The sequence below is a fragment of the Colletotrichum fructicola genome (genome assembly GCF_000319635.2).
Source record: "Colletotrichum fructicola Nara gc5 chromosome Unknown KSG_Nara_v1_contig06, whole genome shotgun sequence".
Classification (NCBI taxonomy): Eukaryota; Fungi; Ascomycota; class Sordariomycetes; order Glomerellales; family Glomerellaceae; genus Colletotrichum; species Colletotrichum fructicola.
The window spans coordinates 4,016,225-4,040,089 of NW_027094056.1; the positions used below are offsets into that span (position 1 = coordinate 4,016,225).

General features: G+C 52.1%; 10 protein-coding genes across 10 annotated transcripts; 6 read left to right on the forward strand and 4 right to left on the reverse strand.

Moving 5' to 3' along the window:
• Window positions 1-1,426: 1,426 nt before the first annotated feature.
• On the forward strand, window positions 1,427-1,998 carry CGGC5_v011360 (Uncharacterized protein; the record flags this gene model as incomplete). Its single annotated transcript, XM_032032799.1, has 4 exons — window positions 1,427-1,463; window positions 1,527-1,638; window positions 1,738-1,835; window positions 1,895-1,998. The coding sequence occupies 4 exons, from the start codon at window positions 1,427-1,429 to the stop codon at window positions 1,996-1,998; spliced, it is 351 nt and encodes a 116-aa protein (XP_031887928.1).
• Window positions 1,999-2,492: 494 nt separating this feature from the next.
• Window positions 2,493-3,487, forward strand: APA2-0 (Diadenosine 5',5'''-P1,P4-tetraphosphate phosphorylase 2; the record flags this gene model as incomplete). The annotated part of the gene is made up of 2 exons (XM_032032798.1): window positions 2,493-2,615; window positions 2,663-3,487. 2 exons carry the CDS (start codon window positions 2,493-2,495, stop codon window positions 3,485-3,487), a joined length of 948 nt encoding a protein of 315 aa, XP_031887929.1.
• A 256-nt stretch (window positions 3,488-3,743) lies between these two features.
• On the reverse strand, window positions 3,744-4,352 carry CGGC5_v011362 (uncharacterized protein; the record flags this gene model as incomplete). Its single annotated transcript, XM_032032797.1, has 1 exon — window positions 3,744-4,352. The coding sequence occupies one exon, from the start codon at window positions 4,350-4,352 to the stop codon at window positions 3,744-3,746; it is 609 nt and encodes a 202-aa protein (XP_031887934.1).
• An 826-nt stretch (window positions 4,353-5,178) lies between these two features.
• Window positions 5,179-6,075, reverse strand: pip-0 (Proline iminopeptidase; the record flags this gene model as incomplete). The annotated part of the gene is made up of 1 exon (XM_032032796.1): window positions 5,179-6,075. One exon carries the CDS (start codon window positions 6,073-6,075, stop codon window positions 5,179-5,181), a length of 897 nt encoding a protein of 298 aa, XP_031887935.1.
• A 399-nt stretch (window positions 6,076-6,474) lies between these two features.
• Window positions 6,475-9,611, reverse strand: isp (Intracellular serine protease; the record flags this gene model as incomplete). Its single annotated transcript, XM_066152522.1, has 8 exons — window positions 6,475-7,119; window positions 7,179-7,524; window positions 7,571-7,728; window positions 7,790-7,819; window positions 7,877-8,201; window positions 8,264-8,423; window positions 8,492-9,511; window positions 9,572-9,611. The coding sequence occupies 8 exons, from the start codon at window positions 9,609-9,611 to the stop codon at window positions 6,475-6,477; spliced, it is 2,724 nt and encodes a 907-aa protein (XP_066008100.1).
• A 541-nt stretch (window positions 9,612-10,152) lies between these two features.
• On the forward strand, window positions 10,153-11,019 carry Ank2-0-0 (Ankyrin-2; the record flags this gene model as incomplete). The annotated part of the gene is made up of 1 exon (XM_032032794.1): window positions 10,153-11,019. One exon carries the CDS (start codon window positions 10,153-10,155, stop codon window positions 11,017-11,019), a length of 867 nt encoding a protein of 288 aa, XP_031887933.1.
• Window positions 11,020-11,640: 621 nt separating this feature from the next.
• Ank1-0 (Ankyrin-1) lies at window positions 11,641-14,861 on the forward strand (the record flags this gene model as incomplete). Its single annotated transcript, XM_032032791.1, has 4 exons — window positions 11,641-14,044; window positions 14,115-14,238; window positions 14,312-14,529; window positions 14,602-14,861. 4 exons carry the CDS (start codon window positions 11,641-11,643, stop codon window positions 14,859-14,861), a joined length of 3,006 nt encoding a protein of 1,001 aa, XP_031888180.1.
• Window positions 14,862-16,079: 1,218 nt separating this feature from the next.
• On the forward strand, window positions 16,080-16,664 carry CGGC5_v011367 (uncharacterized protein; the record flags this gene model as incomplete). The annotated part of the gene is made up of 1 exon (XM_032032790.1): window positions 16,080-16,664. The coding sequence occupies one exon, from the start codon at window positions 16,080-16,082 to the stop codon at window positions 16,662-16,664; it is 585 nt and encodes a 194-aa protein (XP_031888185.1).
• Window positions 16,665-16,791: 127 nt separating this feature from the next.
• On the reverse strand, window positions 16,792-17,912 carry TKPR2 (Tetraketide alpha-pyrone reductase 2; the record flags this gene model as incomplete). The annotated part of the gene is made up of 2 exons (XM_066152523.1): window positions 16,792-17,447; window positions 17,522-17,912. 2 exons carry the CDS (start codon window positions 17,910-17,912, stop codon window positions 16,792-16,794), a joined length of 1,047 nt encoding a protein of 348 aa, XP_066008318.1.
• A 4,320-nt stretch (window positions 17,913-22,232) lies between these two features.
• On the forward strand, window positions 22,233-23,828 carry CGGC5_v011369 (putative aspartic-type endopeptidase; the record flags this gene model as incomplete). Its single annotated transcript, XM_032032788.1, has 4 exons — window positions 22,233-22,649; window positions 22,732-23,169; window positions 23,223-23,445; window positions 23,515-23,828. The coding sequence occupies 4 exons, from the start codon at window positions 22,233-22,235 to the stop codon at window positions 23,826-23,828; spliced, it is 1,392 nt and encodes a 463-aa protein (XP_031888183.1).
• Between the last annotated feature and the right edge of the window lie 37 nt (window positions 23,829-23,865).

Consider the following 23,865-nt stretch of genomic DNA (forward strand, 5'->3'; position numbering starts at 1 on the left):
ATGTGGCATGCCGCGCTGCCCGACTGGGACAATGTCTCGCTTGCTACCTGATTTAGCCAGCGGGTATTTGGCCCAAAAACACATGAGTGAAGTGGCGGCATACCCGTTCAAAACCACAGCAAGTGGTCGACGTTGACGATGATGATGCCCAAGACAGTGACAGACAGCTCGGCAGTCCAGCTGGCCCACTCGTCGTGTCGCTGCAACCAGAACCTGTCCCGGTACGCGCACCATACAACGCAAACACACCGCATCTCTGGCCGACGCACTTCGACGGGATCACCTTCCATCCGGCTGAAGGGACCTGCAGGGCCCGTGTGGGGGCGGCCTGGAAGCAAGCACCTCAAGCAAAGCAAATGCTCCTGTAGGCTGTAGGTCGGCCGCGGCGTGCCTGCAGCAGCAGCAGCAGCAGCAGCAGCAAGGCGGCCTGCGTACCTATCTTTTCCCTGGGCATGCAAGTCTGCCTGCCTGCCTTCGCCAGCCTGCAGAAAAGGTGGCCCGCAGATGACGAGACTTTCCGCCCAAGATAACAAGACCATCGTAAGAGCTGGGCATGCAGGCCGCTCAAACGACACCAGGCCCCCGAGAGAAAACCCCCGGTGGGCAATCTCGGAGAATGCGGAGGAGTGGCCGCTGACCAACGACTACATGTTTTTGCTGATTTTGTGTTTTTGGCCTGCAATATGTAATCAACGCTCTCGAAACCCAGCTTTCCGAAAGATGCAAGTTCCGTAATGTCCATAGTCCGCGCCCCTCCGCAGGCCGCATCTCCCGAAGCAAAAGGCCCCGCAAAACCGGCCCCCAAGATTTCTGACACTGTTGGATTTCGCGAAGCCAGACTCGCACCTCGTCGTATCTCGCACCGCTCCATCTTCACAGCCGCAATTTATCCAACTCTCGCACCGCGGCAAAAAGCAACGAACGAGAACAACCGCATCCTCGTGAAAACCCCCTCTCGCAAAGCAAACCGGGTTACGCCCGGCCCGCGGCACAGCTCAGGCGGTGCTCCCCGTCCGGTCTCAGGCCAAGATGACGCCAGAATCTCAGAGTGGTGTCCCTTCGTTATCGGAACCTCACCCGCGCAAAGTATCGTAATCTTGTCAGATCGGGTTGAGCAGCGCGGCGGACGGAGGCCCCGCCCGACGGCTCGCGCGGCCAATTGCAACTGCAGCGACCACGCCCGGGGTGTGGCTGTATCCGAGAACGTGGTCGGCTGAGCGGGGGAGGCCAGCCGGCCGCCGGGCTGCTTCCCCAGCTTGGGAGGAACGATGCCTAACTTATCAGGCGTGAGGTTTGTGTGATTGCGCCTGGGGAGCTGGGGAAAGCTTCACCTCGCAAGGTAGCAGCACGTGAACATCGCGACGACGTGCAGCAAAGCTTCCCTCCTCGTTCCATAACCACCCATTTCCGCACCAAATCCGCAACAATGGCAAGCAAGAGGGATATGCGCCGGCCGGACCTGAGTGAGCACTTTCCGCACGGCTCAATTGGGAGATATCGCGATGGTTAACCTGTGATGCGTACAGTCGTCCCCTACCAGGAGCCCCGTGCCAAGGGCGAGAACGCCGAGTTCTCGTCGACGCTGTCGTCCACGCTGCCCATGGCTGCGATGCTCACGCGCAACAAGTTCATCGGATGGTACGCGAAAATACACCTTTGATTCGCTTGCCGGCCCCTATTCGATATGTGGCAGGTCGGGATGTCTGGACAAGTAGCTGACACGATACAAAAATGCAGGGCCTCCGTCGTCTTTTCCGTGCAGACCTGGCTCGGCGAGAGCGAGGAAACGAAGAAGAGCTCCGCGACGCCGGGATACTTCTCCGTCGGCATGTCAGGTACGTTCCCCTCGCGAAGCAACGGCCCGGATGACGGATAGCTAACGGGCGCGCGACAGTCATGGCCCTGGCCGTCACCTACCTCCCCATGTTCCTCCCCCCGCCCGTCCAGCGCGGCGCCGCCACCGGTACTGGGCCCGCTGCCCCCGTGCCCCCCGCGTAGACGACGGGTTGTGTATGATTATCACTCCGGACGGGTAGTGCGAGATGCAGACGGATGAGGCTTTATACGGTGATACGGCGGTACGATATCATGGGAGGGCTTTTTGTCACGGAAAAAGCATATAGCAAGTGCGGATGACGAGATGCCGGCACGCGAGAGGGAGGGAGTCCGGCGGACGATTTGTAGCATAACACCTCACCGGGCCCACGCACCGCGTGGCGCCGTTCTTTTGGTACAGAATATCTTAATAGCAGCAAGCAAGCATTGAAGCCATACATTTCTGTCAAGCGGATTCCCCGATTGCGCATGTGAAAGTGCTCGCGGTGGTATGGTTTTGGGTGGTTTCAAGGGAGGATGTATCTTATGTCGTCATACCCTTCGCCGTCAGAGAACAAGGCGCAGCCTTGCCTCAGCTGCGACGTTGCAGGTTCAACCACCAGATCTGCCCAGCACAACAACAAAATTTCGGAATTTGCGATAAAGATCCGTGAAAGATGGGATCCCAGGTCATAGTCGAGGCCTCCGTCCTCGCGCAATTCGACGCCCTCGTGCGCAAGGGGACGGTCCTCTACAGCGACGACCTCAAAAAGATTCACCACCAACATGGCGGCTTCGAGGTAATCCATCACTCCCCATCTCACGTACACCAACCTAACCAAGGCAGTTCGAATTTCGCCTCACATCAGCCCTGAAAACCAAGCCCGCAGCCGTCTTCGACAACTCGGAGCTCGACGCCGCTACCACGCCGCCCAAATCGCCCTCACCCTCACTCGCCACCGACACCAACGCCATGGAGCTCGACTCCGAGGGCCAGATCCCCGGCGGCGACATCTCCGTCGCGGGCTTCGTCATTTCCCCCGTCAACAACACGCACGTGCTCATGTTCAACAAGTTCTGCGCGTACAGGCCGCATTTGATCCTCCTCACGGCAAACGGCTACCGGCGGCAGTTCGAGCCGTTGGGGAGGGAGGATTTAGAAGCTGCGAGGGATGTTCTGCGCGGGCTGAATTCGAAGGGGGGAAGTGAGTATCTTGTGATTTTCAACTGCGGGAAGGACGGCGGGTGTTCAAGGCTGCATAAGCATATGCAAGTCATACCCGCCCCGTCAGATTTCCGGCTGTGGCCTGATGAGGAGACGTTGGAGGCCGCGGTGCCGTATGAGTACCTCCTCAAACGGTTCGAGAACGGGGTTCCCGGGGGGGAGGAGGTAGCTGGGATGTATGGCGAGATGCTCCGCGCGGCAACGGCGCTGGTGCCTGGGCGGGAGGAGGTTGTGGAGGAGGACGGGGTTGCGGTGCCGCATAATGTGGTGCTGAGCGAGCGGTGGATGGTGGTTGTGCCGCGGACGAAGATGGATGTGGACGGGGGCGGGGTGAATGCGGCGGGGATGCTGGGAATGGTGTGGGCTTCGGGGGAGGAGACGTATGAGCGGTGGATGGGGCTGGGGCCGAGGGAGGTGCTGGCGGAGGTTGGGGTGAGGAAGAGGTAGAGTGTGGAATGATGATAGAGGGCGGAACTCGTACAAGATACAGGATGTAAGCGATATTAGAGCAAGTAGACGATAGAATGGTTTGGATTAGTTTCTCAGCAGCGAAGATATATGTGTCGTTATAGAATTGCTTCCGTCAGCTCTAATCCTTCTCGGTATATCTCAAAACCCAGCTTTACAAACTCCCGCCCTCATCGACAGCAAGAGACCACTCTCACGACACCCTCCCTCTCAAATAAACCCCAACCCTCACCCTCTACAACTTCCCCTTCCTCCCCTTCTTCTCCAACACAACATACCCCGCCTCCGCCCTCGCTAGCACTACCCCCTCCTCATCCACCATCTCCATCTCAACCACGAACGTCCTCTCCTCAACCTTGACCAGCCTGGCAACAACACCAACCACCGCCCCCACCGGCACCGCCCTCCGATACTCCAGCTCCAACGTCCGCGTCACATGAGGTAGCATCTCCATCCTCCCATACATCTTATTCACGAACCCTACCGCGCCAGCGCACTCGTCGAAGATGGAGGCCACGACGCCGCCGTGCACGCGCTCGCGCTCGAGGGTGCTTAGCCCGTGGGAGAGCTTGAGGAAGAAGCGGACGTGGGCGATGTACCGCTCCTCAAGGGGTGCGGAATCGGAGGGCGTGGAAGAGGGAGGGGGGTGGAAGCAGCCGATGAAGTAGGGGATGGTGGCTTTGCTATGCAGGGTGACGCCCCAGAACTCGGAGGCGCGGAGGGAGGGGTCGAAGTGCCGGGTGATGGGCGGCATGGAGATCAGGCCTGGCTCGGAGAGGGTGGCGGAGACCCAGGGGATGGTGTTGAAGTAGGCGATTTGGTCGGCGTAGGCTGGGTCGGACATTGTGGTGGTGATGGTGGTATGTGGGTGATGCCGTGGGCGTTTCTGGAGAGAGGGAACTAGGTTCGTCTTATGTTTCTTGAGATAAAAGTGAGATACCGTAAAGGAATGGACGGTCTGGCGAGGATATGTTCCCGGGTCTGCCGTTCTCAAGTATCTACGGCTGAGGTAGCCCGGCGAACCGGCAGTTGGCCGTCGGGTTCGCGGAGTACGGCAAAAGCCCTATCGGTGGGTAACGGCAATTGAAGAATTGCATGACGTGGAGAATCGCGATATCAGAGTTTATCCTTGGCAAGAACTCTGATATATCATATTCGGGGGTGTTCAGTAATCTGGTGGTTTGAGTTGTGGAAGTTGGGATGGCATGTCTTGAGATGCGAATTCGACAACTCAGGTGTGATGAAAGACTTTGGAAAAACATCTCGGCTTCGATCTCATCGAATATTGGCGATTGCAGCTTGTATTCCACGAGATGATAGTTACCGTCTGGCTAGTTGCTCCAGCCCATGTGCTAGAGTAATGTGTTGCAATTATACCTATCATCTCTATTATCATGAGTAGCTTTACTCATGGTTATTGCTTTTATTGATGTTACTGCCGTCCTTGTCACCCTCGTCCTCCTCGTTGTCCCCGCGGTCTCTTCCCATGCCGTCTTAGTAGTGCCCACGGTTGTTGACATTATTTTTCCTTTCCACTCGAATATCAAGAAGCATCTGCCTGGATATGAGCAATGAACGTGAATGAGGCAGTTTTCAATATCAGGCACAATACGCTGCCACCGCTATCAATATTTTCATAATTATAACTAGGTTGTTATAAATCAAAGCCTTCAAGGCCTCACGAAAGCATCTGTCTTCCTCCAAAACTCCTCCGGCGCCTCGATCCAAGGAAAATGTCCAGCTCCTGCAAGAACCTTGATCTCAGAATGTTTGATACCATCAGCAACGGCCTGCGCTCCCTCTCCGCTACAGACTGAATCTTCCTCTCCTTGAAGAATCAGCGTCTCGGCCTTGACCAATCCAGCATCCTTGATATGAGGCAGCTTATTATCCTCAGATATATCATTACGGTTTGTCTGCCACGCTGACGCAGTCGCGGGGTTCTTGCTCGCCACAGGCCCAGCCATGTCCCATCTCAGGATGTCAGCGTTCTTCACATCAGCGAACCACCAGACCAACATCGTGTCGAGAGACTCTCTGAAGTGCTCATCGTCCCTGGGTCCACCGGCCTTCGCGATTTCAATCAGCTTCTTCTCGGAAGGAGCATACGCCTCATCATCCTTGCGCTTCTCCATCCACGCCCTCACATGTCCCGGAGCGCAATCCATCACCTGCGGTGCGATAACAAGAAGTTTTTGGACATTGTCTGGATATCGCTGGGCATATCGCAACGCGATGGCACCGCCGTGCGAGTGTCCGATGAGAAGCGGGAACGCTTTGAGGCCGAGGTGAGAGCGGAGGTGTTCCAGATCCTCGACCATGGTCCTCGCGTTCATTGTGGATGGATCTGCTTTGCTTGAGTCGCCATTGCCGCGGGGTTCGAAGTACAACACGGTGCGGTTGGCTTCGAGGCGTGGGCCGAGGCCGTTAAAGAGGTAGGATGCGGAGAGACCCCAGCCGACGGACTGGATGACTGCGAGGGGGCCGGCGCCGCGGACGAGGTAGCTGAAGCGGATGCCGGTGGCTTGGAAGAAGTGTTGGCTGAGGGAGAGTGGCAGGGGTGTCATTGTAATTGTTTGCTGCGATATTTCCCAGTGGAGAAGCAGAGTTTGCAGTTCTTCTTGGCTTTGCGTGGTCACTCGGCCTTCTTTTTACCTGTGATCCATGGCCACGAGGTGCTGAAAAAAGAGCGGTACTCTTATTTTAGCTTCTGGAGAGGGGGCTTGCCTGTGGCAAGTTGTATGGCTACGCTAAAATCTGACAATGTCTTTTTACAACGTGGGAGACCTATCCCAATGGGATTTGACGTTTATTTGTCACGAATGTGACAAAACTATGTACGATGTAGGAACACAGAGTCCAACGTGATGTATGTATATTCAATACGAAGAGCGAAAGACTAGAAGAAACTGAATAGTAGTGCCCGAAAGATTGAGTAAGATCTGAATGGAACCCTCGAGATAAGATTAACTCAGATCGTTGACCCTACGAATGACATCCTCCAGAGCCTCCTTGCAAAATATATTCCAGGTCAAAGGAAGATCCTCTGTCCTCCTCGACTCATTGTCCTCTGCCCTTGCTAAGACATCCTTGAATCGCTGTTCCAGGCGCTCGTAAACGCGGGGATACTTGGTATCCGCTGCCAAATTCTTGAAAGCCACCTTCATGTTGTTAGAGTTATTCAAATGGTTATCCGCTTTATTCAAGAGCCAACTGGAGAACATCAGCAAGCCAGCCAGACCCGATGCGGCGGCGGTGGCGACCGAGCTGCCAGACTCGTGCCAGACAATCTTCCCCTCGTTATTTGAGAATGGGACGTTAGATCCCGGAGTAAGGAAATCAACCTTTTCCACATTTACCCACGCCATTGCGTCACCTGTGTTGGTAGCACTGCCAATTTTAATGCAGCCTCCAAAGTCACCTGGGTAGCAATAGTCCTTGGTCAGGCTTCCCTGGTCACTGGTAGAACAGAGCATGACAATGTTCTTGCTCTCAGCAGCCTTCACCGCATCCTCGAGGCTTTTCATCTCGGCATTCCCTGGGACCGGAGTTTCGATCGTCCAGCTCATTGAGATGATGTCGACATCGCAGTCTGTAGCCCATCGAATTGCCTGTATGAAATTGTCAGCACTTCGAGTCGAATTTCGCCTGTGTTCCAATAACACTTTACCTCTGCAGCCGATTTGGCAGTAACATGCCGCTGGTTGCTCCCCAATGTTTGCCGCTGATCAAGCCGTGCGACATACAGACGTGCCATGGGGCACAACCTGCATATGAGAGTAGCCATACACGTTCCATGGTTGCTAGAAGAGACGAAATACGGGCTCATCAACTCAGAAGAGTTGGCATACGGGCAGAAAGATTTTCCAATGGCAATCTTGCCGTCGAGACTCAAGACGGATGCATCTACACCGTCATCGATGACAGCAATCTTCACGGGGCGCACCTTGGATGACCAGGGACAGTTCTCCATCAGCTTAGAAAACTTCACCAAGCATTCAATCCATGGATTTTCGCTACTACTCGGTAAGCAAGGGGCTGACCGATGCGGAAAGTACTTACGGCTGGAGGTATTCTGCGCTACTCTGAAACTCGGACGCATGGCTCACATCATTGTTATCCAGAATGTGTCCTACGGTGATTCGACCATCGCTCATTGTTTGTACCTTGGCTTTGAAATTGTTTATGTTCTCCATCAAGCGTTTGTGATCTTCGTAGCCCTAGACAAGACTTGCGGTTAACGAAGTATAAGCAAGCAATTGGGGTTCATCTTGGTTTTACCTCTCGGATACACAAGTTCACCTTTTTGAGCTTACGATACTTTTGTTAAAACATGTGAGGGTGACTGGAGCTGGCCGACAAACTAACCTCCGGAAAGTGCTCCTTGTTTGGTAGACCCTCAAGGCTTGCCCACCCCATCAGAACAGCGTTGTTTCCTGTGGAGTATAGAGATATTTCTCTTACGACTTTAGTCGATTTTCGGATGACTTCAGTACTAAGATCCAGCCTCTTCCAGTCCCATATCTCAACCTCAAAGCCGTTCAGAGCTTCCTCAATACTGGAGTCAGCGTGGCAAGGGTCTTGATCGTCTAGCACGATGACTTTGACAATTTTCTTGACGTGCCCGTACATGCGTAGCCACTGAAACACAGGAACTAGATCAGAGCGCCCGCGTTTGAGGGAAACTTGCTTCCTGAGAGAAAAAAGATATTTTGTTAAGCGTAGTGTTCATTATCATGGATTAAAATAACCTACTCTGACTTCTTCTGCCTCGGTGGAGCCTCCATGGCGAGTTTGGGAAGAGCAACATACTTCAATATGCTCTCGAATTGCAAATGCTTCGACAGCTGGTTAAGATAGTCTCTTGTGATGGTATCACGCCCCAGCCCCCCCAGATCGAATTCAATGTGCTTTTCTAAAGAAGCGGTCAGCCGATTGGGACCTAGCCCAGCGTTTTGGCTGGTAGAAGCGGGCGAGACGAACCTTTGCCAGTGGTATAGAGACACTTCATAACGTCGTCTCGCGCAAAGTTTTTGACACAATAAGAACGAATGTACGAAGCAATTTGGTCTTCAGCTATAGCTTTTTGAAGGCCACTCAAGTCAACAGCGGTTTCGTCCTGGCCAGATCCTGGCTTTGAAGTCTGTTGAGAACCTTTTTCAGTGGCGTTTGCCTTCTGGAGCTGATAAAGCCGTTCCTGGTAGGGTGTCCGATTTTGCAAGTTGTAGCTGAACAAAACTCTGTGATGGCTGTCGATGAGCTTTTTAACGGCTGAGAGGACTTTATCGGTAGGAGAAAGACCTTCTAGGATCTTGGTTGATTGCCCCCCCCTTTGATTCAAACTCCCCCGAACCATCAGACGCAGCGTTGACTTGTTGATCTCATCTTCGTCATCAGAAGGCCCCGAGCTCTGATCTTGTGAGGCCACGCTGCTGCCATCCTCATCGCCATCTTCAGATTCGGAGTCACCATCGTTGATCTCTGCGTCCAAGTCTACCGACATACAGGCATGGAGAGGCGTGTTGCCAGTGCCTGGATGTTTACAGGTGAACATGGTAACGGATTGAGCGCACTTCTGTACCAGGCGCTCCAGTGAGGAGGAGGTCTTGTCGACAGCAATATGGAGGGCGTTTCCCTGCTGGCCTTTCTCAATCAAAACTTGATTGATGTTCATCAGCTTTGGAAAGCTCAGCACTGCCTCGATGAAGGCAGTGTGATCTTGCATCAAAGCTAGGTGAAGTGGTGACATCTGGTACGTCTTCTCCTTCACTTCAAGAAGTGTGTGGTAGCTTTTCAGTATCCAGGCAAGGAATTCCCCGGTTTTCTCGTCGGTCCACTTGAAGCTTCTGTCCTTCTCCCACTCGTCCTTTCTCGCTAGAACGCATAGAATGTTACTGGCAGACTTCTTCTCCCACTTGCTCTTGTACTTGCTCTCGAAAGCTCCAGCCTGCTCTTCGTCGTTGAAGTCCGTTTTCAATGCAGCCGTCAGGATCTCCTTTGCATCTGTTCTTTTCTTCCTGACTCTTTCCGGCTCACCCCTACGAGTCGTTCCGGCGGACTTACTGTCCTTGTTCTTGCCTTCCAAGAGTCCAGCTGGTGCCATGGTGTCGATAAGTAGGGAGACGAGTGATTTCAATTTGGGATCGTTGCATGTGGCCTCTTTGGTAGGTGATAATTTCATGAACACCGGAAGCCTCGCCGACGGCGATGGCGTGGAGGGAATGATTGATGGGCGAGCGCCATGAATGGATCAGGCGGCCGGGTCCCCTAGACGCATGAGACACCGATACCAACGCACTTGAATACAGTCTGTACATCACTAACGCCCCCGCACCGAACCTGGATGCCAATACTGTCCTATTTTAAGACAACGAAAAGAAGGCGACCAACGAGTTCAACAATACAGCCGCCGAGTCCACCATGACTGCATACACCTGCGCATAATCCCTGTCAGGCATCCTCGTAATTTCTCTTGTGGGATGTGTGGAGACTCCCAAGACCTTTCCAGTTTGTCTGCTCTGGGGTTTTGTAGTCTCGTACCGGTTCGCGAAAGCAAAAGAGTGACGCATATATATTGACAGGCAGACTAGAGCCACTTGCGTTCCAGTTCCTCCCTTATCGAGTAAGCCTTGGTCAAACATACTATGGAGCCTTTCAACATTGTCCTTCTCGAAGAGGGAGATTCTTCATCTGCCCTCCGCACCCGAAATGCGAATGGCGAACAAGCTCGGAACCTCCTTATCGACCGTGGTAATTCCTTGATCCTGCAGGCTTCTCTGGCCACTGTCAACCATGGTGACTTCACTCCTGATGGCGATGCGGCCTTTGGCAAGGAAAAGCACATCGAAACGTGGTTCAAACTCTACCAGAGGCATACAGATTTCTCCACTGAAAGATACCCAAAGCTGGACAGTGGTCTGAAAATAGCTTGCTGGTTTGGACTCGTTGACCTTGCGAAGGAAACAATTCAGCAAACGAAAGCTACGGAAGGCTGCGATGAAAATCTGACCCAGGCTCTTGACTTGGCTGCTGGTAACGGCCAAAAGGATACCGTCGATATACTTCTTGAAGCTGGTGCGTTGTGTGGAGATGCGATGTGTTGGGCAGCCGACGGCGGCTTCCTCAACATCATTGAGACACTTTACGAAGCCAACAAAGACACGGTCAAAATGAACGATAGATTTGAAAGACCACCGTTCTTACTGGCAGCGCTAAGCGGCAACGAGAAGATCGCAGCGTATCTTCTCGAAAAGGGGGCAGATTATGACGTCGTTGTTGGGTTCAACCTCACAGCACTTCATTTAGCCGCCACTACTGGGCAGATGGCGATTGTACGCCCATTGATCAAACTTGGCGTGGACGTCAAGGCAGTCTCCGGCATCGGCGATAATGCTCTACATATGGCTGCTGCAGGAGGCTTCGACGAAATTGTGACGCTTTTGTTGGAGAAGGAGGTTGACAAGAATGGGCAGAATAACGCTGGAAAGACTGCCCTCCACCTAGCCGTTTAGCACGGGCATTATTCGACATGTGAGGTTTTGTTCAAAGCTGGGGCAGACTTGAAGATCACAACCTGCAACGGGCTTACACCAATTCATGTGGCAGCCGAAGAGGGGTTTCTCGACATATTGCATTGGCTGCTGGTATCCGAGTCAAAGAGTCTCGACAAAGTTGACGTCGTCCCAAGCGAAAAGAATGAAGAAGTGGAAAAGAGTCAAGAGACGGACGAGAAGCGAGACGAAGACGAAAATAAAGAGGGAAGCGACGTAGCTTCCGTAGTCGATCATTTCGACGAGGAAATTGGCGTGCTTTCTCCTTTGCAACTAGCGGCTTCCAAGGGCAACATGGACGTTGTGCGTGAGCTACTCACGCACACGAGATACAACTCAGGGTGGGATGTATCAACTTCACTTCTTCTTGCGGCTAAACAGGGCTTTGTCGAGCTTGTTGAGGAGTTTCTGAAGTCCGAAAACATAACTGCAGTTCGAACCCCCAAAGGTGAAACAGCGCTACACTTGGCGGCTCATCAACAGCATCACGAAGTTGTGTTGCGCCTCATATCAGACGCACCCAAAGTATTCGGAGTAAACGAGAAAGATGCTTCCGGATTGACCCCATTAAATTTTGCGGCAATGTCTGGCAGACTTGTGACGGTTCAGACACTGCTCAAGCGAGGCGCCGGAATAGACGACGAGGCCATATCTGGCCAGACAGCCCTCCATAAAGCCGCTTTGCATGGCCACACACTCGTCATCCAAGAGCTTTTGCAGCATTTTGGCAAAGACAATGTCAGAAGACAAGATGTCGTTCTTGCCCAAGACGAAGAAGGCAATACCGCCTTCACGCTTGCGGTAAGCCAGGACCACTTGGACATCACAAAAGCTTTACTCGAAAGCTTTTCTTCGTCAAATAGCAAGGCCACCAAATTACAAGGAAAAAGTAAGAACGCCTTGAACATTGCTGCCAGAAATAATCACGAGAAGGTCGCTCAATTGTTGCTGGACCATGGCTGGGATATCAGTGATAAAGACGAGGGGGGGCTTACAGCGCTGCACCACGCTGCTGCCGCAGGTGGTGTTGAATTGATCAAGCTCCTCCTTGAGAAGGGTGCTGACCCAAACACCGCGAGTAATCGCGGCGAGAGGCCACTTCATGGAGCAGCGGCGCCGACTCCGGGTGCTGTGATGGCTCTTCTCGATAATGAGGGCACCGATATAAATATATCGGACGACGAGAATGTGACTCCACTCTGGCGTGCATCATGGAATGGCAAGCTTGAATGCGTCAAGGCACTTCTTATGAGGTCACCATATTTGGATCTTCGAGATGACAGTTATGGATATACCGCACTCCATGCAGCCTATGACAACCCGGATATCACGAAGCTTCTTCTCGATGCAGGGGCAAATCCAACACTACCCACTGCCACAGGAGAGCCTCCGCTTGTGTTTGTCGCAGACCAGACAAACGGGCTCAAGACCGTGGAATATTACCTTGACGCCGAAGTAGACCCCAACATTCGAAACACTAAAGGACTGACGGCTCTTCACGTCGCAGCAGAAGCAGGCCAGCTTGAGACTTTGAAGCTTTTGGAAGCCAGGGGAACTGACATAAACGCTACCGGCATCAAGGGAGAAACCGCGCTTCACCTTGCTGCGTATGAAGGCCACTTGAACGTTGTGGAATATCTTCTGCAGAGCGGTGTCAACATAAATCAACTCAGCGAGAGCCTCGGAACACCGCTTATCGCCGCAGCAGATGGAGGCGGTGCTTGGGTCGAAGTCGTCACAACATTGCTAGGGAAAGGAGCGGAGCCCAATTTGACTAGCATGAACTTCAAGCATCACACAGCCTTACAGGCTGTCGCTGGACGGTCTTCTGACGCAATGCGAGCATTGTTAGACGCTGGCGCCGATGTAAACGTGGTGGGAGGGCACTACGGTAGCCCTCTTTGTACCGCCGTCGCTGCTGGGAATAAGGACAATGCACTCCTTTTGCTCGAGGCCGGCGCGATGGTCGATTACTGTGGAGGACCCAAAGGAACAGCTCTGGAGTACGCCCTTTCGCGCGGCTTTTGGGATGTTGCAGATCTTTGTCTGGAATGGGATGCGGGGGTAAATATTCTCAGCCGCGGAAAGCATGGCACCGCTCTCATCGCCGCTATACATGGTGAAAGTGTGGATAAAGTCAAGCAACTGTTGCAGCGTGGGGCTGACCCAAACCTATGTGCCAGCTCTGGCGAGTCACCAATTCAAGCAGCCATCCGCAAAGGTCGGGACGACATTTTCGAGGCAATCCTGGAGGGAGGAGGGCAGATCTCCTCCAGAGATCAACATGGGATGGGCCCAGTTTCTAATGTCATCATCCACAAGAGCCTCGGGCTTCTTTCGTACTTGTGGGGGATAGAGGGCATCGACACCAACGAGACTGATGCTGTCGGCCGGACACCCCTTATGCTGGCAGTGCTGCAAGGTATCGACGTTGTCCAACAATTGCTTAGCAACGGTGCAAACCTCGATCTTCAAGACCAATGGGGAAAGACAGCGTTGATGTACGCCATCACTCGAGACTACCCGACCTTGGTCTCAGAACTGATAGTGTGCGGCGCAGACCTCTTCAAAAAGGATGCTCGAGGGCGTGACGCACTGTACTGGGCATGCTGGTTGAGCAGTCACGACACGTTCAGTCAAGTGCTGCAGGAAATGAAGACGCTTGATCCACTTGAAAGCAGCTTTCAACGAGCGATCAATGCCGCAGTGGCCTCCGGTAAACCTGAAGTTGTCAAGAGGCTGCTTGAAAACATGCGGAACATCCGGACGCAGACTGACGATGACGGTTGGATGATTAGCCATGCCGTCTTGAGATATGACAACGACGACATTGGAAAGACCGTTAAGGAGGCTGTGATTGAAGCAGGAGAGCGGATGGCCGAACCCTTGTCTCCTACGAAGCTACCACGGGAATGGCACGAGATTGATCTGTCTGCGGCACTGTTCCGAGGTGAAGATGCTCGAACCATCATGGTCTCCAAAACATGTACGTTGAGGACTAGTTCTATTCATTTCTCGCAGCAAGTTTTGAATTGAATGCTGATAATTTGTCACAGATCGTCCGCTCAAGTCAGACACACTGAAGGGCATAGCACGAGCTGACCACCCTATGTGGCCTCAACAAGACGGGGTCTACTACTTCGAAGTTTCAATTGAAAACGGAGGGAACAACAACAAAGGGTGAGTCAACTCTTTAACACATAATGTGTTGTATATTTGGAAACAGCCTTACTAACAAGTGCTCGGCGTGAAGGCGTTTCGCGGTTGGCTTCTGCAATGAGAACGAATCATTAGAGAACGGATTGGGAGAGACGTACGGATCATGGGGCTACTTTGGCGACGATGGCGAAGCTGTCTGCACTGACAGCACCACTCAGTACGGTCCTCTGTTCGGCGAGGGCGACGTGATTGGGTGTGGCGTCAACTTTGAGCAGAACTTTGCTTTTTACACGAAAAATGGTGAAATAATTGGTACGTATCATTGACTTTCTCCTTCTCACCCATCCAATCCGCAAGGTGCATCTTTACTAAAATACCCACAAGGTCAAGCATTCGCCAATGTCTTTGGCAAGCTGTATCCTGCCATCAGTGTTGACGTGAGATTGACGGAATGTGCTTTTTCGGCGAGGTTTTGGGAGGGTGGAGAATTTGGAAATGAAGATTTCAAGTTCAAGGGCCCCTTCAACGACCAAAGCACCTTCCAAAAATCCGCAAGACCTGTTACAGAAGCCAATACTACCAATAGCCCTGAGTCTGACGCAGATTCTACCAGTTCGGAAAGCTTTATGTCGGATGATGAATGATGAGGAATCCATCGGGATACACTGTCGTGCAATACGTTTCTAAGCCATATGAATAGTAATAGGACAGGCCGATGAAGAAATTGGGGCTTCGAACTGAGTTACCACTCCCACAGAATTTCCGTTCAAACAGCACTTATTAAGTTTATAACCATCCATATAAATCTACAATTCATTGTCTTTTGCTTTCGTCCACATAGAGCTGAAAAGATGACACGAAGCGGGTTGCTCCTCAGCTAGTCATTCATGCAGGTTAGATGCTCCAATCCTACTAATACCTGACATCAAATTGGCGAAAAGTTGACACAAGATGTCAAGTGAAAAAATCGACAGAGAAATGTATCGAACTCTCTAACCGCGCACTTGCTGAACAAAGGCTATACTATCAATGTTCATGACCCGTTTGCAAGCCTCTCGTGTCTCTTGGAAACCTTGGGGCACCGATTTCTCTGGCCGTGGGATGCCGTCCCACTGAAGCCGTCAAGGATTTAGAGGCGGCGAATTGCATTCTGGCGGGACTTGCAATGAGTTCAAGGAGCGATGATACGCCGAACACGCCAAAGCTTACATTTACCTCAGGACCAAAGTTGCACATGCAAGTAGGCAGTTGAAGCCCGCTGTCCACTACCAAATAGACACGGCACTTCAGCAATCTATGATCCAGTAAATGGCTTCCATAGAAGATGAGATCAGGCATTCGGAAGGCTTTGAGCAGGTCCAGTTGCCCCTCAGCGCTGTTCAGATGACGCAACTGGTGACAGGTGGTCCCATTGTAACGATCAACGCGTCCGAAGTCCGCATCGATGCCATGATTGCTACAGTAAAAGTAATCCAATCCCTTACCCTGCGAGTTCTGACGCCTGTCGCTCTCCAGAACCATGCCTCAGTCTTCAGCGGCCATGGGAACCCAGCCAGGAGGGATATACGAAGACCTCCGTTCTCTCCAAACGTTTCCACCGCGGCCGGCTTTCGTTGGCTATGGAACGTGGTAGTTCTTTCAATCCTGGAGGTCACTGAACTCAAATCTTCGGGCTGTTTGTGGTGGATCACATGTGGTTTGGCGGGAAGAATGCCGTTCCATGCGGCGTGCAACTCCAGGTGGGCCCGAAGAAAACGCGCCGAGTCGGATAATTTGTTCCTATATATTATGATTCAAGGCCCTCACGTACGGCCGAGACAAGAATGCCAGTCATTTACAATCAGAATATGCTTCTGGTCACGATGTCCACCAATCCGCCGCGGCACCGCCGTCTGAACACCAACTACGAGCAAGATGCTATTGGAGCAGTTTTTGGAGCAGTTGTTGGAGCAGACAGGTTGCTTCGCCTAGCCCAACCTGACCTGGAAACTGTTCTCAAAAAGATACGGGACTTTTCGTTTGTGCACTTCAGCTGGCATGGCGCCTTGATCAACAACGACCCGAACAGAAGCGGGCTTCTACTCGTTAAGAACGAAAAACCTGCAGATCTGACGAGTGCCAATCTTGAGGAGATTGAGCTCAAAGAGGGCTCTGTAGCTTATCTTTCAGCATGCTCTATAGCCCAGCAGACAGACAGCAAGCTTGCCGGTGAAGCCATACTTCTGGCTTACTCTTTCCAGAGGTTGGGCTTCCAGCACGTCACAGGGACCATGTGGGGAGCAGACGACGCTGCAGCCAGGGAGGTAGCGAGGAGGTTCTACAAGAAACTCATGTCCCCCACTGAAAATAGAATGGGCGACGGACAGCTAAGTGCGGCGACTGCGCTGCACGAAGCCGTTAAGGAGTATAGGTTGGCATCTCCGGGGCAGAACTGCGTGCTTAAGTGAGGTCCTTTCATTCATGTTGGTATCTAGGAAAGCATGCTATGTAAGGTATGTGTATGCAACGAATCGTCGTATAGTCGATGGTAGAACCGCTGTTCATGAACGCTTGACTCCATAATCCAATCAATTGTCACCCTTTCCATGCTTGATAATGCTCCCTGAGAGTAGTCTCCAGAGGTCGATACTCAATTCCGAGTTCCTTGATACTCCGGCTGTTATCCACGGCGAACTTGGTACCCAGGTTCATTGATATCCACTTCCTCGTTAAGCCAAAAAAAGGTCCTATGACGCGAACTAGAAAGTCAGGAAGAAGGTGGTCTGAAATGAGCATTGATTTACTCAGCCTCCGGAACAGCTTTGACATCTCCAGAAAATTGGCCATGTCTCGTGACGCCACGATATATCGACCACTTGCTGTGGGTGTTGATGCAACTTTGATATGTGCTGTAACAACCTCACGCACGTCTACTGTCGCAAAATTGAGGTTGGGTACGCCGAAGAACAGCTTGCCACTGAGAAGCTCGTCGATCAGAAACAAGCTGCCTGAGTCTGATCCGGCAGACAATGGCGGTCCAAGGACTAGTCCTGGGCAAACCACAACAAGATCCCATCGGCTTTCTTCTTTGGCAATTTCCCAGGCTTCCTTTTCTGCGAGTACTTTGGAGTAGTGGTATGGGTTGTGCGTTACGGTGCTGGTCTCGTTGAAGTACTTTTCGGATAAGGTGCCTCCCATCTTGTCGTTGACGTCCTCGTAGTCCCCAAATATGGCCCCGACTGCAAACACAACTTCGAAGTCAGCAGCCTGTTCTTACCGAAACGACGTTGCTTTCGTCGTAGAAAAGTGGAATGCGCGGACATACTTGTAGATGTTAGAACAACACGTTTTACTGACGTTGTCTCTTTGACGCTTGCGAGTACATTTCGGGTACCTTCCAACGCCGGTTCGACACATTCCTTCTGCCCGTCCTTGATCATCTCCGCCATCATAAATGGTGATGCAACATGATGGACCACCGAGCACCCCTGCATCGCCTCCTTGAAAGATCCAGGCTTGAGGAGGTCGGCCTCGAAGAGCTGCAATCGCCCTGCATGCTTTTCTTGAAGACCCTTGAGAGAGGCTACCTTTTTGGCATTTCGGAGGCTTCGTACTGTCGCGTTTACGCGGATACCCTGCGATAAAAGTTCGTTGACGAGATGTTGTGCGATGAAGCCGCTGCCGCCGGTGACAAGGTGCGTTTCGGCAACTTCCATGCTGTATCAAAGAAGACAACAAAATAGCACTTTATTTCTTGGTGGCTGGCCTTTGCGTAATGGTAAACTTTGGATGAATTCTCACATCATCCTATTTTGCACAGAATAGCCTTGTCTTTTGTTTGTCGGACGAGCGAAGTGTCTTTGTTCTGGTTGAGAACCACTAATTCCTCGGCGCCCGCGGATAGCCGATCCCAGGGCGTTGCCATCACAGGGAGGCATTCTTTGGTGGAACTGAACGCCTCTTCCGCATAATACGATATGCTCGGGTTGCTCTGTAAGATCCGCGGGTTGACGCCGCGATTATGAATAGAACTGCCATTGTCTCGTTGCGTTTTTACTTGTGCGTGTCATCGCATCAGTCGTCGCGTCTCGCTGAATGATGCGGTTGTCTCCGGCATTGTGACACACATCTGCTTTCTCGAGGACTGTGGGAGGATTGTACTAGCTGGCCGCGGAACACCGAGCGTCATTTCAGATGGCAGTAAGTCGGCAATTCGTTGAGAGGTTTGAGGGGCCGAGTACCCGAACCCCTAACCGCGTACTACATCGGCCGAGAAAACTTTTCAAGCGCAGCCATTTTTATTTATAAATCAAGAGTATTTACCGCTAGAAGTTTCCGCCATCCCAGATTACCATCAAAGGCCATCTTGTGGCATCGATCAGTCGTCAAACCAAGATGACCGGGCTCCATTGTGGATTCGCACTCGTCCAAGTCTCGGGGCTAACTCTCCCGAGAGCCAGCCTTGAGTACAATGAACCTTGTCTGGATCCCACCATGACAATAATCGCCCAGGGTTCAAAAAGTTGAAAGTATGGATACTTCCCTGAGAAAAAGACACGTTCTCTGTCAGCACTTTTAAACATGTGACCAGCAGCAAGAGCGAAAACAGGGTATGTTTCCTCAACGAACTGCCTCTGAGCCAACCCCCTGTCCATTAACGCAGTTTCTCCAATGACTAAGCCCTCTTCGGTGTATATACCCATTCGAATGGCTGAAGTCTCTTGACTCTCTCCATCGTCCCCGGGCAGGGCTCTGAGTCTAAGTAGAGCCACAGTAGTGTTGAAGACCAGACAATGAGGGTGCTCTTCAGCCATTCTCCGGGTGTTATCATCGATATCAATGTGTTCGAGGGCATTCAAAGGGCCATGCACGCAATTGTTCCAGGCACCGATCGGATCCTTCCCAGGTCTGCTTTTGCTGATGGTGTCGCCAAGTATTTGCTGTGAGACGTTGGCCTGCTTCCCCATCTAAGTGGCTTTGAGTTGAACCAGGTTCGGTCTTCTTCTAGCAGCCGCAAGCGCGCAACCCCGTTGACTTGGTCGCAATAGAACAGCGAAACCAGATTGCCGAAATGGAACCGACTGAGGGGACGCAAAAACCTCAATGGGTGATCATCGAATAGGGCTTGGCCTGCCCACGCCGCCCATGTCCAGGTGGGCAATCCGGGGGGCTCGGCCGCTAAGCCTTGCGTGCCTTCGTAGCCCCAGAGAATGGCCTGCAACATGAAACGTTCAGGGATCCCGAAGAGAATGGGAGTGTTGCTCAAGAAACCGAAAACCTTCAGCACTCCTTCAAAAGCGTTCAGAATATCGCTCCTGTAAGTCATTGTTCGGCGAGTATAGCTTTCAGTCAGCCGCCCATACATTTCGGCAAAATCTCCATGATGTGATACGCTCCGGCGAAGACCGGTCTCGAATCCTTGGCCATGCGACTGGCGACCTATCTGCTGGAGGTCGCTTGGGATGGCCTCTTTTTCGCCAAGTCTTAAGTTGTCGTGGAAGCAACTGAAGAAAACGTCCGAAGCACCAAAAAAGATATGCCGACGGCTAAGCAACCTTTCTTGGTAAGTCCACGCCCTTGTAGCCCACTCAGACTTCTCGACAGCCTCAGATGTAATGATCATGCTGGCTCCAACGCAGTGTCCGTCAATACTTAAATGCCAGCATCGATTGTCAAGGTTTCGTTGTCGTGGTCTGTCAACAAGACCAGGCAACCCAGTGCCGACACCATCAGCGCAGGCAACGATGGTAGCAAAAGCCTGCTGATATATCGTGTCCATGGCCTGTATTTGTGAGAGTTTGAGATGGTCATCATCTTGAACAATGCACAGTCGATCTACCCATAGGTACCGGCGACCCATGTTCCTACACAGCAGCATCGCGTCACTGATCACCTCGGGTATCAGTGACTCCTTCAAAGAATGAGGTACTTCAAGCTCATCCATGTTGTTCTTTGTCAATTGAAGATCTGCCTCTGGGTAGGCCGTCGCGGTTCGCCATTGAGAACTCAGAGCCATGTAATCCATCCCCTGTTGAGCCCGGATGATACATCGAAGAGCGGCATCGATGAGTCGGAAGCCAGCCGGGACCGGCGTTTGAGATATCGGAACATTGCATTTGTGGCCATGATAGTTGGCGCAGTTTTCAAGGTACTGCTTGAGCTTTGCTATATTGCTGTATGATCGATCCCAGCGATTAATAGCCTGTAATCTTTGGCCCCATAACTCATATTGAAGTTCGAGCTCCAATACGAGAGGCTCAAATTGAACTATACCATTGGACTCTATTCGCAAGCATATGGGAAGAATGCATTCCTCAACCATAGCTCGAGCTTGTTCGTCGGCAGAAATCCCTTCAGTGGGTTGACGGTGGTGCACCGGGAAAGGTCTCCAAATAGCAAGTTCAGCATTCCCCTCGCCGAAGACAGCGAGTTCCTTGCCTACGTGAGAGCAGAGAACACATCTTTTCTGTTGGGAATAGAGCTGGAATGGATAGAATTTGAGGTCCGAAATGCCCTGGTCAAAATGATCATCTGTCTGCGGGTGGTCCTGCGAACCGTCGGCCCCAACATCGAAAGATTGCGGGTTAACCGGCGCGTACACGTCATCTTGACAGAATACCACGTGTGTGAAACCATCCCATGGCTGGAAAACTTCGCAGAGAAGTGGGTTATCGGGTCGCTCGAAAGGTGTGGCCTCGCAGAAAGAACATGTCCAATCATGCTTCCAATGATCTGGGCACCAACGGCACTTTCTGATCCGCAGGGTGTCTTCTCGCTTGGGTTCAGCCGGTGGAATCTCTAATGTCGGTAAGTCCATCTTCGTGAATAACTACAACTGAAAATATGTCGAGACAAGTCAGTTTGGCTCCAAAACTGATTGACATTTCAAACAGCAGAGTGCTTTCGTGAAGCCCCCTCTCGAACGTGAGCATATTGATCAGGCAGCAGCGTGACGTCTTATGTAACGCGGTACAGATCGGCGTGCAGCAGCGAAAGATGGGGCTGCCAGATTTCGGGCGAATAGAAGCTGACTATCTGTTGCACATTCTTATGAAGAAGTACATGGTCAGTCGGGAACACGTCAAAAGGGAGAAAAAGAAAGGCCTCCCAAATATGATCATGGACTGACTAGTGAGGAAACATTAGACTTGCTAATCAAATACCAAATGTCGTTCGAAAGGAATGTCGACAAGATATGGCACACGTCTGATTGCTCACAAGGCTGGGCGTAATTATTACAGGCAATGCGGGTCAGCGACTCAGCGAGGCCTGGCACGTCGAAGTTCAAGAAAGGTGTTGACGGCCTGTCATTTAGCTCTGAGACGACTGCAGACGCAACTCGGAGTCGACGCTTTGCACTGGTATCAACGTCCAATCTAATCTCCAAAGACTTTATTACTAAACATCTGGGAAAGGAAACTTTCGCCTCTGTGAGGACCATCTGGAAGACAAGGAGAACTCGAAGTCGGCATGGCTCGGTATACTTGGACCTACTGCCGTGACCAGGCGACTCCACAGACCACCAGCGAGAAAGCACATCTTATCTGGGAGGCTTGTCGTCAGACGATAAATAGCTGTTGGTCCGACTTAAGTTTAACAAAGGGTCATGAGATCTTATCGTTGATATTGAACTGCCGCAGATGTTTATCGTCGTCTCTGCGGGCCGTTCAGACTAGCTCACTGACTCGGTAGATCGGCAACAAAAGCTTAGCCAAAGCTTGAATCGTGTCCCAGGCACTGTCCATGCTCCAGAGACCTCTCCTTCCTTTTCGGGCAGGAGACCATTCTTTCCCCCCAGCGCTTATCAATAACACGAGCAACGGAGAAATTGAGAATTCGGCTATTCGGCCAACATCAAATGGGTCCATGTAGTGGAACTGTGATCGCGAATTCCTGTGTACGAACGCGCACTTAAGGGATGGGTATAAAATCATGGCGCCTGGTCGCCAAGCCATAGAGCATCTTGCGGAGATGACTGCACAAGGTGTATAGACTCGCAAGACTTTATTCATTTTCACCAACCTCTTACGCTCATTATGAAGTCCGTTGCCGCTATCGCATCGGCGGCAAGCCTAATTGGCTCCGCTGCGGCCGCATCCCGCGTGCCTCTCCAGTTCGACATCGCCGAGGTCGACTTGTCGTCTCTGCAGAAGCGCAGCGTCAACAGCGAGCCGTTGGAAGTGTCTCCTCACGTCCTCCAGCTGAACAGAGTTGCTGGTACCTCCCCTGCTCAGACATGGATTCAGTCCATTCGAAACGGACCTAGTGCGAACGGTCTGTACAAGACAGGTCATGTCACCAACATGACCGACTTGAATGGCTTCGAGTACATCGCCAGCATTGGCTTTGGCGATGAGACGCTGCAAGTAATCGTTGACTCTGGATCCAGCGATACGTGGGCTGTGCAGAAGGACTTTATTTGCCAAGACTCCGACGGCACGAGATTGAACGATGTGAGTAATGCATTTTGGTAGAGCACCCGACGCAGGGGCGAATTTGCATTGAGACGATCTGACTTGGAACCGTGGTGAGCAGACATCATTGTGCGACTTCGGGCCCACGTACAACGGTACCTTCCAGCATGGCTCCATTCCCGGCGTGCACTTCAACATCACCTACGGTGACGGCGAATTCGCCACAGGGCTGATGGGCTACCAGGACATCACCCTAGCTGGTCTTGAGGTGCCCCACCAAGAGGTCGCCTTGGTGAACAAGTCTTACTGGAACGGCGACAACGTCGCCAGCGGTTTACTCGGCCTCGCCTATGATCTGCTCACCAGCGAATATGACGACGCCACTGGTGCGTCTAAGCCTTACGACTCTATCTTTACCACCATGTCCAAGAAGGGCATCGTCAAGCCCGATCTCTTCAGCATGGCCATGGACAGCAAGTCTCAGACTGGTCAATTGGCTTTCGGCGGTTTGCCTCCTGTCAAGACCAAGGGCGAGTTCATTAGCACGCCCATCCGAATGGTGAGTTGTCCAAGTAGTTGACGAGCGGAAAGGTGACGCTGATTTGAAACTAGATCGCCCTCTCCTCCCGTATGCCCAAGGCGAAGACCGAGTATTCTTTTTACACTATCCTTCCCGACGGCTACGTCATCAAGAATGTGACCATGGCTCCTACTACCAACGAGACCCTGGCTTCGAGCAAGTGGAATACCGCGGTTTCCAAGCCCGCTGGTTCTCACAACAGCACTACTCCTACCATCGTCGACAGTGGCACTACTCTGATGTACGTGCCTTCTGGTAAGTGATCAAGTGACCTTTTGATGTCCTAGCTCTAGTGAACGACGGTTGGCTCACCCATGTATCCAGACATCTCCGATGCTTTCGCAGCTGCGATTCCCGGTTCTTTGTACAACTTCTTCTCAGGCGCGTACTACGCTCCTTGCAACGCTACGGTGCCAGACTTCGGAGTTGTGATCAATGGGCACACCTTCTACGCCGACAAGGTCGACCTGATCCAGACCAGCGACCCCGTCGACAATGGCGATGGCACCTTTGTCTGTCTGCTTGGTGTCAGCGACGGCGGCGAGGGACCTTACATCTTGGGTGACACCATGATGAACAGCTTGGTGACCGTATTTGACGTCGGAGCCGGTATGATGCGCTTCGCTAGCCGCGAGTAAGCTGGAGACAGCAAATGAGAACGCACATGCGGTCCAG